The sequence below is a fragment of the Trichosurus vulpecula genome, chromosome 5, assembly GCF_011100635.1.
Source record: "Trichosurus vulpecula isolate mTriVul1 chromosome 5, mTriVul1.pri, whole genome shotgun sequence".
Classification (NCBI taxonomy): Eukaryota; Metazoa; Chordata; class Mammalia; order Diprotodontia; family Phalangeridae; genus Trichosurus; species Trichosurus vulpecula.
This window is the reverse complement of record NC_050577.1, coordinates 69,945,884-69,961,503: the sequence shown is the minus strand read 5'-3', so window position 1 is coordinate 69,961,503 and position 15,620 is coordinate 69,945,884. Positions and strand designations below refer to the sequence as shown.

The window sequence follows — 15,620 nt, the reverse complement described above, 5'->3', positions numbered from 1 at the left end:
TACAAAAGTCGAAGAGAATAAATTTGAGTATAATATTTTTAACTGTGTGGGTGATGAAACCTAATTATAAAATTAATGGGGTTCTTTGTGATGGGAAGCACTGATTAGCTCTCTCTTTTCTTACTGTATGTACCATTAATAAGGATGACTATTAACCTGCTGCTGCTTTTCTCCCCAAGATTAAAATTTAATTTCCTAAAAATCTGCCTGATGGGAAAACTATTAAACAGTGTAGACATCCCCGCATATTCTCTGGCCAACTTCAAGTTTAAATATCGGCTTCTTCCAACTTATAAAATTTTTGAAAGTCATGCTGACAAAGTCAAAGAAGGTTTTGTATTTGTATTTTTTCTCAGGCTAGAAAAAATATGTCATTGAGGGCATGCAAGACTAGAAAAGAAGGTGGATTGACCGTTGATGAGAGATGAGAGAGCCTGTGTTTCACTGCTTATCAGTGAAATATTTTCCTAGCCCAGATGAAGGCCTTAAGAGTTTTGGATAAATAGTCCATGGAGAATCCGTGGAAGGATGAGGATGAGAATTGAAAAGAAATGAAAGGACATCATGTGTTGCAAACTGCACTGAGGGAAAGATATGATTCATCCTGATGATACCAGAAACTGATTACAAAAAAAAAAAATCATAGTCTGAATCTGAATATTTTGGACTTTATAGGAAGATATTTTTGTAGGAAGACATTTAATTTAGGGAAACAGAAATGGCTAATAGGGACCAAGTTGAAAAGAACATGAACTCATGGGAAGCAGTTTATCAAAATTAACAATTTCTAATGCTCAGAAAAGAAAACCGATACTACATGGTTATGGACCACACACACACAAAAGTATTCTTCTTCAAGAGAAACAGGGCAAACCAGAGAGGCAGCTTCTAGAGGGTAGAGGCGAGTTTCTCCAACAGTAAACAAACGTCAAAAGGTAGGCTTCCCCAAGGACACTAGGTCAGGTCATCTGGTGTGTCTAATGTCAAAGTGAAAACAGAATAGTTGGACAAAACGAAAATTCATCCAACTTCAGCCTAGCTACCCCATTGACAAACTAAAATCATAAATACTATTTCTTCTATAGGGACAATTCCACTGTAGACGTGTGGCAGCCTCCTAATAATTCAGTCCTTGTGTGGTGGCAGGAGAAAAAACACCTGTTTGAAACCATGAGCCTGAATTAGAAACAGCCAGGGTCTCATTGCTGGGCCTGTAGATTATGTGTCCATGTACTTTAGGGTGCCCAGTAGCTCAGATTTAAAACATGGGGAAACATAAACATATCTACATACATAACATCTATGCATACATACATACGTACACATTTTTACTGAGATATTGGGCTTGGGTAAATATGTCTACATGTATACGGACAATCCTTCAGAGGAAATAAATCTATATGTGTGTGTATATTTATGTACATTCATACACATAGAGTTTGTGGAGGCATCTGGTAATTATAGAAAAGAGAGCTTGGCTGGGAAGTCAGAAAGAGCTGAGTTCAGATCTTGCCTCTGACACATGCCAGCTGTGGGTCTCTGAACGGGCCACTTAACTTTCCCATTATACAGACAACTCCTTTGGATTTACTCACTTACTAATGTCATAGACTCACAGACATGTAATAAGCACTTAACAAATGCTTTATAGATCACAGATCTAGAGATGAAAAGGACCTCAGAGGCCACTGAATTCAACTCTCATTTTGCAAGTGAGGAAAGTGAGGCCTGTGACCTGCCTGAGGTCATTGGGGTGATCATGATGTGTGTGGTTTATTGCAATTTGGAGAAAAGGGTACACCTCTTTCACATTCTTGTGTATGTGTGTGTATATGTGTTTATGCGTGTGTTCACACATACATAGTTTTGTAATCTGTATAATGATCTACAAGCTAAATGCTAAGTCACTTGATGGACAAATCTTTAATCTCTCCTGCGGATACCTTTTAGGACAGAAGCAGTGGCTTGGTCAGTTCTTGCCACAACTTGAGAAATGGCATCCCTAGGGCATCAGATAGTGAATCTTTTCCTGAGCATAAACTGTTTAAGTACATAACCATGAATGTGAAATGAGAAATCTGTCAGATGTTCAACTATGAATGAAGATGAAGGTTCATCTTCCTGTGACATCCCAGGAAAGATTTTCATTTTTCTTATGCAACCCTTCTTCCCGGCTTCCCTCCTACATCTCCTCGTGCTTCAGAAAATGCATCTTTACTTGTTAGCATTGTAATTATAGATATTTTAATGCAGCCCTGACAATCAAATAATACCCAGAGAAGACCGGCAGTCTCCAGTTGAGTGATTTGGCTGCGTTCCACACGAATGCTAAGGCTGGGTCTAAGTGCTAGTGAATGACAGAATGCACCCCCTAGGAATCAGCTTCTTGGTACCACTAAATGAGATATACTTGCAAAACTAACAAGGACCAGCACCTAAGTTTGCTGTCCTTCCAGAAAGGCAGGAGACAAAAATCCAAGCCTGTGAATATCAACAGGAAGGGGACGGAGCAGGGTAATGCTTCACTTCATTAAGGGTTATTTTAGTCCCGTTAGGATAACCAGTTATTCTCTGGCAGCCCTGAGCTCTCTAGAACAAATGGTCATGGGTTTTAGGGTCTATCATCCCTAAAATTTGGGGGAAAACTTCTTTGACATACAAAACCAAAAGCAAAATAAAACAACGACGATAGCCAGCCTTTATGGGGCACTTTAAGGTTTGCAAAGTGAACACGCTTATTTGGTCCTCATTTGACCTGATCAATATCAGAATTACTTCCTAAACCAGGTAAATATTTTCCTAAGTGATGCTATCTAGTTTGTCATGTTGGTACTGGTGGTTGGACATAAGTTCCAGGTTCAAATGTTTTTTAAAATTTATCACTATGACGCTGAATTTCTCTCCTCATTCTACTGTTTTGTTCTTCATTTCTCCAACATGTTTCCCAGGTTATAAAGTTTTCTTTGAGACTTCAGTCAGGAGCATTAGACTCACTGGCTCCACATTGGAGAGGATCCTAGAAGCTGGCTATTTTGTCTAGTTATATAACTAGAATTTATGCCTCTAAGATTTCTTGGCTCTCGATAAAGGGCATCCACAGCAGGATACAAACGCATTTTTACATCTCTTTTTTAGAACTGAACAGGCATACAGTACAAAATTATTCTGAATTTATCTGATGTCATAGGCTGGTCATCCACTTGCATATAAATACTTCTAGTGGGGAATTTCCCTTGACATAGATTAAATATCTTTGTTTTCATTTATCTGCAAATGACAGAACTTGAAGAGGCCAGTGGGATTCAAGGCTCCTGCCACTTCAGTAACACCTCTGAAATGACTTCTTATACCGGGTCATGTTCAAGTAATTTCTAAATTCAGCCTGTCTAGGTCAATAACACTGAAAAGAGAAACATGTAGGCTGGAAACCCTTTTTTCTTAGTTCCAGAAAATCTTTCCTTTACTTATAGGAATTCAAAATGCTTTACCAAGAAGTAGTTTAGCTCTGCTACTAATTTGAACAAGTCAGAAACGCTCCTATGCACTCCTCTCCTTTTAAAGCGGTGCAAGTTATTGAACATTTTTCAGAGACTGATGGCATTAAAGCATTAAAAAATATTCCCCATTACAAGGACCACACGTAATGAACTAGATGACTCTCAAAAAGGAAAAAAGTCTGAGAATTCAACACTGCCATAGGATGAAAACTCTTTGTGGGGAAAATCAGTCCACAGAAATTAGATCTATTATATCCTCCAAAGGTTAAAGGCAGCATCGAGTTCTGGGACTGACCTTATTATGACTTATAAAAGCCATGTGGTCCAGGGCAAATCCCTTTACCTGTCAGTAATTCGGGAAACCCTCTAAGTCATAGAATAGTGGCAGACCCCACTAGGGATGAACTTTTTGACACTAGGATTTAATAATAGCTAACATTCATATGATGCTTACTATGTGGCAGGCACTGTGCTTAAGCGCTTCACAATTATCTCACTTGACCCTTACTACAACCCTGGGAGATAGGGGCCATTATTATCCCCGTCTTACAGATGAGGAAACTGAGGCAAACCAAGGTTAAGTGACTTGCCCAGGGTCACACAGCTAATTGTCTGAGGCCAGATCTGAGCCCAGGTCCTGTGTTCTATGCACTATGGTGCCTCCTAGCTGCTGACTTAAATTGATGAAATCTCAGGTCCAGCCCAAGATGCTTCCTCTCTAATAGGATCATAGATTCAGAGCTAGAAGGGATCTTAGGTCACCTAGTCTAACCCAAGAAAACTAAGGCCCAGAAAGGCTGAATGAGTAGCCTGGGACCACATGGGTAGTGACAAAAACAGGGTTTGGTCCTTGGGCTCCAAGTCCAGCTCTTTTCCCATTAAATATGACCTAAGGACAAGCCACTAGGGGGCTCCATAGTGCATAGAGTGCCAGCCCTGGAGTCAGAAAGACTCAATGAGTTCAAATCTGGCCTCTGACTAGCTGTGTGACCCTGGGCAAGTCACTTAACCCTGTTTGCCTCAGTTTCCTCATCTGTAAACTGAGCTGGAGAAGGAAATGGCAAACCACTCCAGTGTCTTTGTCAGAAAAACCCCAACGGGGGTCACAAATAGTCAGACACGACTGAAAAACAACGGAACGTAACCCAAAGGCATCCATTGTCTCCAGTTTTTCCTGCTGAGACAGATTCGCGGGAGTCCATTCCCCTGCGTCATGTAATGCAACGTGTGAAGAATCTGCTTTGCCAGACAATCCCTAGACCAAGCACATTTTTTTCCATCTTTATGATGTAATGCAAATTTCCTGTGGAAAGTCTAATCCTTTACTAGAAAATATGGAATAGGGAGGTTTTGCTTTATGTGGAGCCCCTCATGCATAAATTTAATGTGCTGAACAAAATCTCACCAAAGCCCCAACTTGGCTGTTTTTTTTTTTTTTTTCCCTGAGAATAGCAAACAAATGCTGATGGCCATGTATCTAACTCGGTAAGCTTCATTTCTTACAACCACGGTATCTTTGGCACATTTTGCTGCCGGCAAGGGATCGCCTCAAACACGCTTGACACATTTTTCCAGTAGCATTCTATCTATGCTGGAATCGGCCTGACCCCTTACCGCCTGGTCTTGGGAGCTGCTACACAGTTGAAATGAAAAATATACCTTAGAAAAACTTAATGGCTAATTATCTCATGTCTCAAAAGAGGATGATTGAGTAAATAAGCTTTAAATATAGTCATCACTCACTAAAGAAACTCTCAACTTCAATTAAAAAAAAAAAACCAAACCAAAACCAAACTCAAATCCACAATACTTCTAGGCTAACATTGCATTTTAAGCCATATCTAGGCCAGTTTTCCTACACTACCTTCTAGGTCTCTGTTCTATCCTATACCATAGGAAATGACCTTATTTTTGTTTTTTCACTAGTAGGGTTTTTCAATCAGGGATCACCAAAGGAAATACTCTCCATACCATGAGGTCCTGGTGGACCAGCAGTACACTTCATTGTCATGCAATTTCTTCCTCCTCATTCAACACATCCCAGCACAAACTATTTAAGTGCTGAGCCTTCTGCTTTGCATGTGTGTGTGTATTAAAAACACAGCTGAGAAAAGCAAAACAAATGACATGTGTCAAGAAATACTGTTGGAATAACAAAGGCAAGGAAAATCTTGGAAACTGAAAAAACAGAACTGGGTACAAAGGAAAACCGAGAATACCTGAGTCCAAGAATGAAACGTACTCCAATTACCATTGGATTACACTAAGAGAGCTGCACTTCCCCAAATGCATTTTGTCTTTTGGAATGTTTCAATTAAGGTAGGTTTGCACCCTGTATCTCCAGGTCACAGAAAGAAAAACTTTGGACTTTAGGACCTGTTCGTGGCTCTCACAGGATTTCTCTGCTGCAACTGCTGATTTTAAGGATGCTGAGAATGAAGAATGAGGTTATAAAAGACAATGACTACTATAAACATTTAACAAGCCCATCTGCCTAGTCTGAGCATGTGCAGGTGCACGCAACTGTGATCCCACTCAGGTGGCTCCTTTTGTCACCTGACTCATTACTATACTGACTGGCTCTGGACTCACAGCTGCTCCTTTATATTGGGGAGTGTATATGGAGGAGGGAGGAGGAAGATAGACTGAGATGAGAAACAGGAGAACACATACCCTTCATGAAGTTGTCTGCACACCTTCAAGGACAGATGTGGGCAGGAGCTGATCTCTACCAGTTGTGGAAAAGGACTTGTCTGGGGAGACTAGAATTCTTTCACTGTCCTGGTGGTAGTGGTCCATCCCTGTAGGTATCTAAACTGCACCCTCTCCACAGGAGAACGAACCTTCTTCAGTGTAATTTCATCGTTGTGGGTGACTCCTTCCCACTCCTTCCCCCATGCGGATCATAGGCCCTTTAAAGACTCTTTTTTGACAGGCCTTGAGCATTGCCACAACAGAAAACCTGGTGATGGAGCCTGTCTGAATATAACTAAGCTTGCCCTTGGGAAATAGACACCACTAGGCTCATACTCAAGGCCCTTCTAGATTCCTAAGAAGATTCAGAGCTTATGCTCTGCTGGTCTAGGGATTGTCTGGCAAAGCAGATTCTTCACACGTTGCATTACATGACACAGGGGAATGGACTCCCGTGAGCCTGTCTCAGCAGGAAAGACTGGAGACAATGGATGCCTTTGGGTTACGTTCGGTTGTTTTTCAGTCATGTCCGACTATTTGTGACCATCACTATCTATACGACACCAGAATACGGTCTAAATTACAAAAATCTAAGATCAAAGATTTTGTTGTTGTTTTGGTGGGCATAAGACAAGAAACCTGAAACTTGACTTCTGGCTTACATGAGGGTGGTAAGAGGAATAAGGTAGCCTCTTTTTACAAGTCCTAAAAAGTCCTTAGCAAAATCATATACTTACAAATCTCCCCCACCTCAAAAAAAGGGAGGGATTTAAGAAAGGAAACTAAAGACAAAGTGATATTGTTCTGAAGTAGAGTCCATAATAGGGCTTCCTTCTAAAGATACTTGTTCAAGCCTTTATCTACATCTTTATTACATATTTCTAAATCTTTTGATATAAAGTTCATATGTTTATAAAATTTTCATACATAGGATTATCAAAATATATTTTGTATATGACATACATAGTCTGAATATCTGTAACTAGGCAAATCACTTAATCTCTTAGTGCTTCCCAGCAGCTATTTCTTCATTATTCTACAACAAAAGATAACACTCTCCCCTACCCCACATAGAGTCTCTTTTAGTACACAGGGATAATATTTAGAAAAACAGTCTTTCTGACTATTAATGAACAAATTCTTGCAGTAAAAGACAAAGAGGAAACACTAACCAAGTCACATAGAAAAGGTAGCTGTTGTGGAAGGACAGAGACTTCAAAGATGGGGTAAGACACAGAGTTGTACATTTACCTTGGTCTGGAATCACCATGTGATGATGAGTCGGTCAGTGAACGACTTGGTGATGTTGGCTGCTTAGGTGAAGAAAGGGATACCCTGCGGGTCTGCTTGGGAGACCTTGGCACATCACTGAACGAGGATTCTCGTCCAGAAAACGAAAAGGAGGGAGAACTGTCAGCTGCAGGTGGTAAGTCGCGGATCTGGCCGATGGCACTCAGCTCTTGTGCTCTTCTGTGGTTTTCCACATTCAACAGTGCCTCCTTATCAAGAACACCATCATTCCCATGAAAGGCATAGTCCTTGGATTCAGCGGTGGTGCTCCTGGGCTCCGCAGGCTCAATCCGAGAATAATGATAGGTCGAGTCTTTGCTCTCCTCCTCCTGTTTCTCGCTTTTGCCTCCCCTCCTCTCGACGTCATGATCCTTCCTGGTCTTAGCATAACGTGACGGATATTCAGAGTCTGCATCTGAATCCAGGGTCAGCCCGTATTTTTCAGCAAGCTGTCTCCTCCTTTCAGCCTTATATCTGGCTATTCTTTCAGCTTTGGAGTCCAGTCCCTTGGTGTCCATGGTCACTGGACTGTAGGAAGACTCTGTATTGAGTGCTGTAGTTTCTATGCAATATCGGGATCGAGGCTGCTTCTCTACAGAAGAGTCTGAAGTTTCCTCCTCTTCATTGGATCGACCTATGAGGTTAGACATGTAGCGTAAGAGCGATGGAAAATTTATGGGCAAGGGGCTGTAATTAAGGAAGAATTACTATATACAACACAAGCTCCTAGTCTTGTGTGAGGGAATACCAGCTTGTTCATTTGAACAGATTTAGCTAAAATACTGTACTCTGTCAACCCAAGAATTTTCAGGTAAAAACCCCAGTGGATCAAAGGTATATGGTGCAGTCAAAAGAGCACTGAAGGGGAACTAAAGAGAAATCAGAATCCTACTTCTGCACTTACTACCTTGAGGCCATCACTTCACATGGGCATGCCTCAATTTCCTTTTTGGTAAAATGAGGGGGTTGGAACACATGATCCCTAAAATCCCTTTAAGCCCTAAATCCTCATCCATTCCATTTTGGCCTACATGCACCACTCCAAAAGCACAAACCTCTGAAAGATTTCCGTACCTAGAAAAAGGCTGGATGGTGTCATGGAAAGAGAGACGGGCTTGAAGCCAGGAAAAATGGGGACCTGAATCCTGCCCCTTAACTCCCTAGATGGGCGACTACGTGGCAAGTCTTCATTTCTCTGAGCCTCAGTTTCCATATTTATGAAACAAGATTAATAACATCTGGAAATCCGGCAACATATGTGAAGTGTTAAAAAAAAAAAAGTTCCAATGCCATGTAATTGCCAGTTATCACCTTCCCCACCATTGCATGCATATTAAAAGTTCGTCAGGGATGCTTTCAGGACAAAGGTCAGGCTTTCAAGGAAGAGAAAAGAAGGAGCTTGTGCTCCTGGCACATTTTTATCTTCTCCAAACAAACCCTCCCCCCCAGCCCCCCGCCCCATCCTGCCTTACAACTCATGGAGAGATCAAGGAGATCACAAAGAGTAAGGCAGACAGGGACCAAAATGAAAACATGTGACTCATGGCAGTTGGGAAGGAGGATCTGGCAAGACCTGTTTTGCCATTTAAACTCAACATGCAAGTCCACTACATACAGTGTGTGTGGGTGATTGCTAACTGCTCTGAATAATTTCCAATCACAGAGAGAAAATAGCGTTTATTTTTTGACAAGTGAAATTCTAGTCTGCCTCAAAGAATTAATTTCTTTTTAGAATTTTTAATTGCCCATTTCTTATTTTTATATCCTTAAGAATACATTTCTAAAATGACTTCTGTGGTGCTAGGTGGTGCAGTGGATAGAGCACCAGTCCTGGAGTCAGGAGGACCTGAATTCACATCCGGCCTCAGACACTTACTAGCTGTGTGACCCTGGGCACATAACCTAAGCCTGATTGCCTCTTCACTCTCCCTCTCCACCACCCCTCCAAAAATAAATAAATAAACAAATAAATAAAATGACATATCATTCTTTCAAAAGAAAAAAACAGGAGAGTAAAATAACCAATGCAACAAATAAAACTCTGTATAAGCCAACTAATATGCACACCCATAAGGATTTGTTTAGCAAGGAAATGTCCCTGCAGATGAAATTTTCACATGAGAATCAAAGAATCAATGAGTATTTACTAAGCACCTACTATAAGGACAGCTAGGTGTTGAAGCGGGTAGAATGCCTGGTCTGCAGTCAGGAAGGCCTGAGTTCAAATCTGGCCTCAGACACTTACTAGCTGGCTAATCCTAGGCAAGTCACTTAACCTGCTTGCCTCAATGTCTTCATTTGTAAAAAGGGAATAATAGCACCCACTTCCCAGGATTGTTGTGACAATCAAATGAGATGATAATTAGCCTGGCGCATAGTAAGTGATATCTAAATATTAGCTGGCATTATTTTGATGAGGATGAGGAAGATGACATTGCTAGGCACTGTGCTAGGTACTGAGGATATAAACCTTGAAATGAAACAATTCCTGATCACAAGGCACAACACTTCAGTTATCTGGAGGTCATGTGCCGAGTAGCCTCAGTTATCTCAAGAACTGGGAGGAAAGCAGAACAACTCGTTCTGAGCTGTCCAAAATGATGCCTCAGGTTCCAGGCCTTAAAGCTCAGAATTAGGAAATCTATCATTTTATTCCTAGGAGAGATCCTCAGACCTTCCCCGAGTTCCACTGATGCCGAGTTTACAGAACTCTGACAAACTTGTCTGTTCTGGCCTCCTGGTCCACAGTAGATCAGAAGCTTCCAGAAAGAGCAAGAAAAGCCTATAAAAGACAAGAACTCCAAACACAGCAGTCTGGAGGCAGGGGATCGCTGGCTGGGTCCAGAGCCTGATTCCAGGAGAGGCTGGGGGAGGGTGGTTTTTGTGAATCAGTGTGGTCTACTGGATAGAGAACTGGATTTAATGAGCAAGATCCTGCGAGTGAACCAATCCTGGCTCTGCAACTAATTAGCTGCGTAAATGTGGGCAAATCATGTGAAAAGAGGGGCAGAGGAGGCAGGGTTTGGAACAGGTGATTTCTAAGGTCCCCTCCAGCTCTCCACCCTGTAGTCACTCTATTATGGAAAGAGACAGTGCCCTACGTCCACAAGGATGGCATGAGGCACCAAGAAAGGTTCAAACACCTTTAGGATCATCCAGTGAAGAAGCCATAGAAAAAGGGATGGAGCCGTGGCTCCTGAGCTTGAACCCTAATGTTGGTGTGGTTTTAATAATTTCTATGCTACTTATTCCCTACATGGCCTTAGCTACATCACTTTAGCTTTTGGCCTCAGTTTCTTCATCTATACAATGAGGAGGTTAAACTAGCTGACCTATGAACTTTCTTCAAACTCTAAATCATAGGATCACAGATTTAGAACTGGACCTTAGAGGCCACACCATCCGGCCCCCTCATTTCGCTGATGGGTAACTTCCCTAAGGTCACAGAGAGAGTGGGCAGGGGCCATATTTGAATCCAGGGCTCTCGGCCCCAAATCTTTCCCACTGAACCTTGTTACCCCTTATAACTTGGATCCTGATATCTCTTAGATTTTGATTAAAAATGGGTAAAGTAAACTTTTAAGTTTTGTTAGCTAAAAGAGGTGAGCTTTATTTGTCTTGGAGACACATTTAAAGCAAAATACTTCTTTCTTCAGTGGCATGAGAATGAGGTGTGCTGCATGATCCGATGGAGAGCCAATGCTTACCAATGTGAGGGCTATAGGGGTCTGTGGCTCGAGTGTATCTGGGAGTGTCTTCTTCTAGTAATCGGTGAGTAACTAATCCTGTACAGCTCTGCAAAAGTAGAGGCTGCGAATCATTTTCGATCCCTTCCAAGCGTCTGGCAATGCGTTCTTTTCTGTGAAATACACCCCCCAAAAAGCATAATGAGTAATAGGCACCAAGCAAGAAGTAAACCTGTCCCCAGATAGTCTATCTCCTCCTTCGAAAGCCACAAATATCTTACCTCTTCATTTCTAAAGCTTCTTTTCTCTTTGGTTCAAAGAGTTTTCTTAATTCTGCAACTAAAAACAGAAAATACAACTAAGATTAGTCTTTAACCATTACGAATTACAGGATAGGTGTTGAGGTTAGGGTAACTCAAGTTGTTATAGTAGAGGGAAATAGTTCTCCCTATCTCGCCTTGGGATGGAAGGGCAGCAGACAGTCATAGGCCTGCCCCCTTGCCAGCATGGAAGCCTTCTGACGTGGTTCTGTTCACCCCTCATTAGGCAGTAATTGCCTGCCTCCAGGGGCTCACCATTCTGGTGCCAGACTGGGTGTCCCCACAGGCCTCAGATCTACCACAGCTCAGAACTCCTGAGCTCAATCATCAATCAGCCTTAGCCTCCCCAGGTAGGAGGGATGACAGACATGTACCAGTACACCCAGTGAGATTTAACTTTTTAATCATCATGCCCAAGAGTAGTGCTGGAGATGCAGTGATTATCTGCTATACCTAAATAATGATCATCAGCCAATCACCCTTGATTCCCGGCTCCACTGATTGGAGGATGGAGCCATGAACGCCAAAGCCTCCACTGAAGGAGGAAACCCAGGTCAGAACATCTCATTTCTCACCTGGCCCCACTACTCTGGGACTTTTCTGACTATACCACCATGCTATGCTCCTACATAGGGTACCTTCCCACAGCCCCACCAACCCCAACCCGCCCCCTTCTCCCACCTTTTAGCTTCCTTTTGTGTGTGGTTTCCCCACATTAGATTATAAGTTCCTTGAGGACAGAGATTGTCTTTCTTTCTTTTTTGGGTGTATTTGTAACTCAACTGCCTGGCACAATTTAAGTGTTAATAAATGTTTGTTGACTATCCCTTTAGCATTCATTTATTCACTTATTCAATCAATGCAAATGCCTATTGTGTAGAGAGTCCTGTGCTCAGCATTGGGGTAGAAAAAAAGTTTAGATAAGACTTAATTTTTCATGGTGCTTACAGTATAATAGGAGAACACATATGCACCAATGATTCGAATATGCAGTACTACCAGACAACCACATTAGAAAGTTACAAAATAAAACACCAAATGGGATCTGAGGGAAAGGTCATGGCCAACCGCAGAGAGGGTTCAGTGAGGGCTTTGTAGAAGAAGGGTCATTTGGGTTGGGGTTTAAAGATAAAATGTAGCAGACAGAGGTGATAGGTAGACAAAGTAGTTCAGTTTGGCTACAGTATAACATGTTTGGAGGGGAATAGGTTGAGAGAGAGAAACATATGGAAAAGACAGAGGGGGTGGAGAGATAGACAATGGATAGATAGAATGGATGAGAGACAGAATGGTTAGGTAGAATGGATGGAGAGATAGGTAGGTAGGTAAATAGAATGGATATCGACAAACAAAATGGAAGGACGGATAGATAGATGTGGCACTTACTAGTCCCTCAAGAAGCTTACATTCTAAGGTGGAGGAGGGGAGACAACAGAAAGAGGAGCTGGAAATCAGGAGTGGGTTACACATGGACACAGCGTAGAGATGGCCAGAGAGTACTTTGGAGGGCTGGATCCCAGCAAGATCAGGTTGAAGCTCATCTAACAAGGCCCCAGATGGTTACAGGAGCAGAGTCTGATTTTACCATAGGGAGGAGGTGGAAATGAGGGCCTGGACAGAGACCTCATGGTGCAGAGATGGCCAGGAGCTGGGGGGACTTGTCCAGGGTCACACAGGTGGTAAGCAGCAGAGCCACAGGCAAACCCAAAATTTTCACACTAGAAATTGAATGCTCCAAGACATCATGCTGTCTCTTTAGCAAGTACTCATGCACGGCAGTATGGCTATCAAACACCTCTAGACACACTGTCATAAGGAAGAATATTAACCTTTGTTTCCTACCTTAGCTAATTATCTTACTAATTTCAAACATTTTTTTGCCTGTTATTCAAGGTCCTTCACCATCTAACAGCTCCATACCTTTCCAAATGTATTTTATGCCTAGCCATCTCTGTGCCATGTGGCCTTTGTCTAGGCCCCCATCTCTACCTCCTCCCAACTGTAAAACTGGACTACACCCCTAGAATCATCTTTCGGCCCTGATAGGTGAGCTCTAGCCTTGTCTTTCTAGGCTTCAGGTCTCCAAAGGACTTCCTAATTATCCAGCTGTAATATAGGCATATAATTCCTGAACATTAGTAACTCAAATGCTGATACTATACCAAGTCAATGGACACTGCTAGGTGTTTCCAAACTGTTATCTAAGTCATGCAGTAAATGGTGAAATTCAGTGGAGTGAAGTGATGCTCACATATGGTTTATAAAGATGGATTTATCTAAGGCACCTAAATTCTGAAAGCTCTCTGGTGTTTAATGTAACGGCTGTGACAAGAGATTAAGGAAAGAGGGAGGGGAAGAAAAAGAGAGAACCCTGGCACAATTGTAAATCTTGAAGGAATAAATCCCTGGGAGAGATTTTATAGAATACATAGAATTTTTTATTTTCATTTTGCTATTTATTTGTACATACACATTTTTATAAATAAGCAACTCCCCAAACACACACACACCCTATATGATGCTTCCTGACTGAATACATAAATATACAAGACTCATAAAAAAGTAAGCACTCAAGATAGTGATTGAACTGGTCATTCTTTAGCAGGCTAGTTAGCAAAAAAGATCATTTTTCATTTACTTTCCTAGTAAGTGGAGCAGCTGGAGGAAAGGAGTACTTTTTCATAAATATACCGTTTATGTTCCCAATTAAGACAAAAGGACACAATCTAGCATTGTGGTGTTTTTCCATAGGGTCTGGGACTTTTGGCTACTGCAAGTAGAGTTAAGGCTGGTGAAAAATTTAATGTCTGGTAATTTGAAAACAAACTATTACTTGAAAGGTCAAAATATCACAACCACATGATTTTAATTAGATCACTTTAAATCTAAAGCAGGACATGACGAGAGTAATTTTTTTTTTTAAATGTTACAACTGGTCCTCCTCATCTCATTCCTCCCAGGCTAGAATTCAAGGGCTACTCATGGTCCCTATCCCACTACTGATGAGCAATGGAAGCTTTCACCTCTTCCATTTCTGACCTAAGCTGGTTTGCAATTCCTTAGACAATCTAGTGATCCCTCATTCCCAGGGTCTCAATCACACTAATGCCAAACTTAGGGAAGACACTCAGATAGAACCCTGACCTCAAGGTATCTGCCAGCTTCAATATCTCCTTAGCAGCCAGTATTAAAAGTATGTACCACCATGTCCAGTGCTAGAGAAACTTTCACAAAGCTATTTAAACTGAATTCAGAATGCTCCTAAGCGTGGGTTTTGTCAATATAACACTAAACAGGGGTAGCTAGGTGGGGCAGCAGCCCTGGAGTCAGGAGGACCTGAGTTCAAATTTGACCTCAGATGCTTTCTAGCTATGTGTCCCTGGGCAAGTCACTTACCCCTGAAACAAACAAAAAACCAAACCATAACACTAAACAGAGCTTTTATTGAGTAACAGAATGGAAAGAATATGGGTAATTATTCAGAAGAACTTGTCTTCCCCTTTAGGGTTTATTTCATATACATTATCATCTTTGAATATTAACAACATCCCTATGAAATAGTTATAACTACCTCCACTTTACAGATGAGGAAAACTGTTAAGTGTTAAGTATCAATCACACAGCTCATCAATGGAAGGGAGACGATGTGAGCCCAGGGGCCTCTGATTCCCAATCTGGTCACCTTTCTACATTGGACTGGACATGATTCTGCAACCTAGAAATACCTACTAGTCTAAGCAGGATGAATAAGAATTCTGTGTAGTTAAGTAGAAAAAAAATGTTTATTTCATTCACTTGACTACCAATGTCCCTTTTACTGGGGTTAAGACCCACACAGTTATCTCTTCCACACTGCAACTTTCTCCATTGCAGTTTTGATATATTGTGGGTTGGCATAAGAAATTAGATGGGAATTTTGGGGGAGTTTTGCAGAATCCATAGCAGCAGACAAGATAGAAAAAGTTTAGAAACACAGACATGCATAAAATATATGTATAGCATGGTATAATATAAACATTTTATCTTTTAATACCATAATAATTCAGACTTCTTCTCTGGCACAAAGAGAAGGCCAAAAAATTTTCCAAATTTTCCAGATTGTGGCAGCACCATACCCCTAGCCCTCATGACAT

At 41.5% G+C, this 15,620-nt stretch overlaps 1 protein-coding gene across 8 annotated transcripts in view; it reads right to left on the bottom strand.

The window, feature by feature from the left end:
• Positions 1 to 15,620, bottom strand: part of SVIL (supervillin) — a 234,524-nt gene that overhangs the window by 95,894 nt on the left and 123,010 nt on the right. For all 8 annotated transcript variants that reach the window (XM_036758584.1, XM_036758589.1, XM_036758588.1 and 5 more), the window contains 3 exons: positions 11,449 to 11,506; positions 11,189 to 11,340; positions 7,443 to 8,115 (listed from right to left, as the gene is read on the bottom strand). In XM_036758584.1, coding sequence (XP_036614479.1) covers positions 7,443 to 8,115; positions 11,189 to 11,340; positions 11,449 to 11,456 — 833 coding nt within the window. In that variant the 5' untranslated portion in view covers positions 11,457 to 11,506. The remainder of the gene's footprint in view (positions 1 to 7,442; positions 8,116 to 11,188; positions 11,341 to 11,448; positions 11,507 to 15,620) is intronic.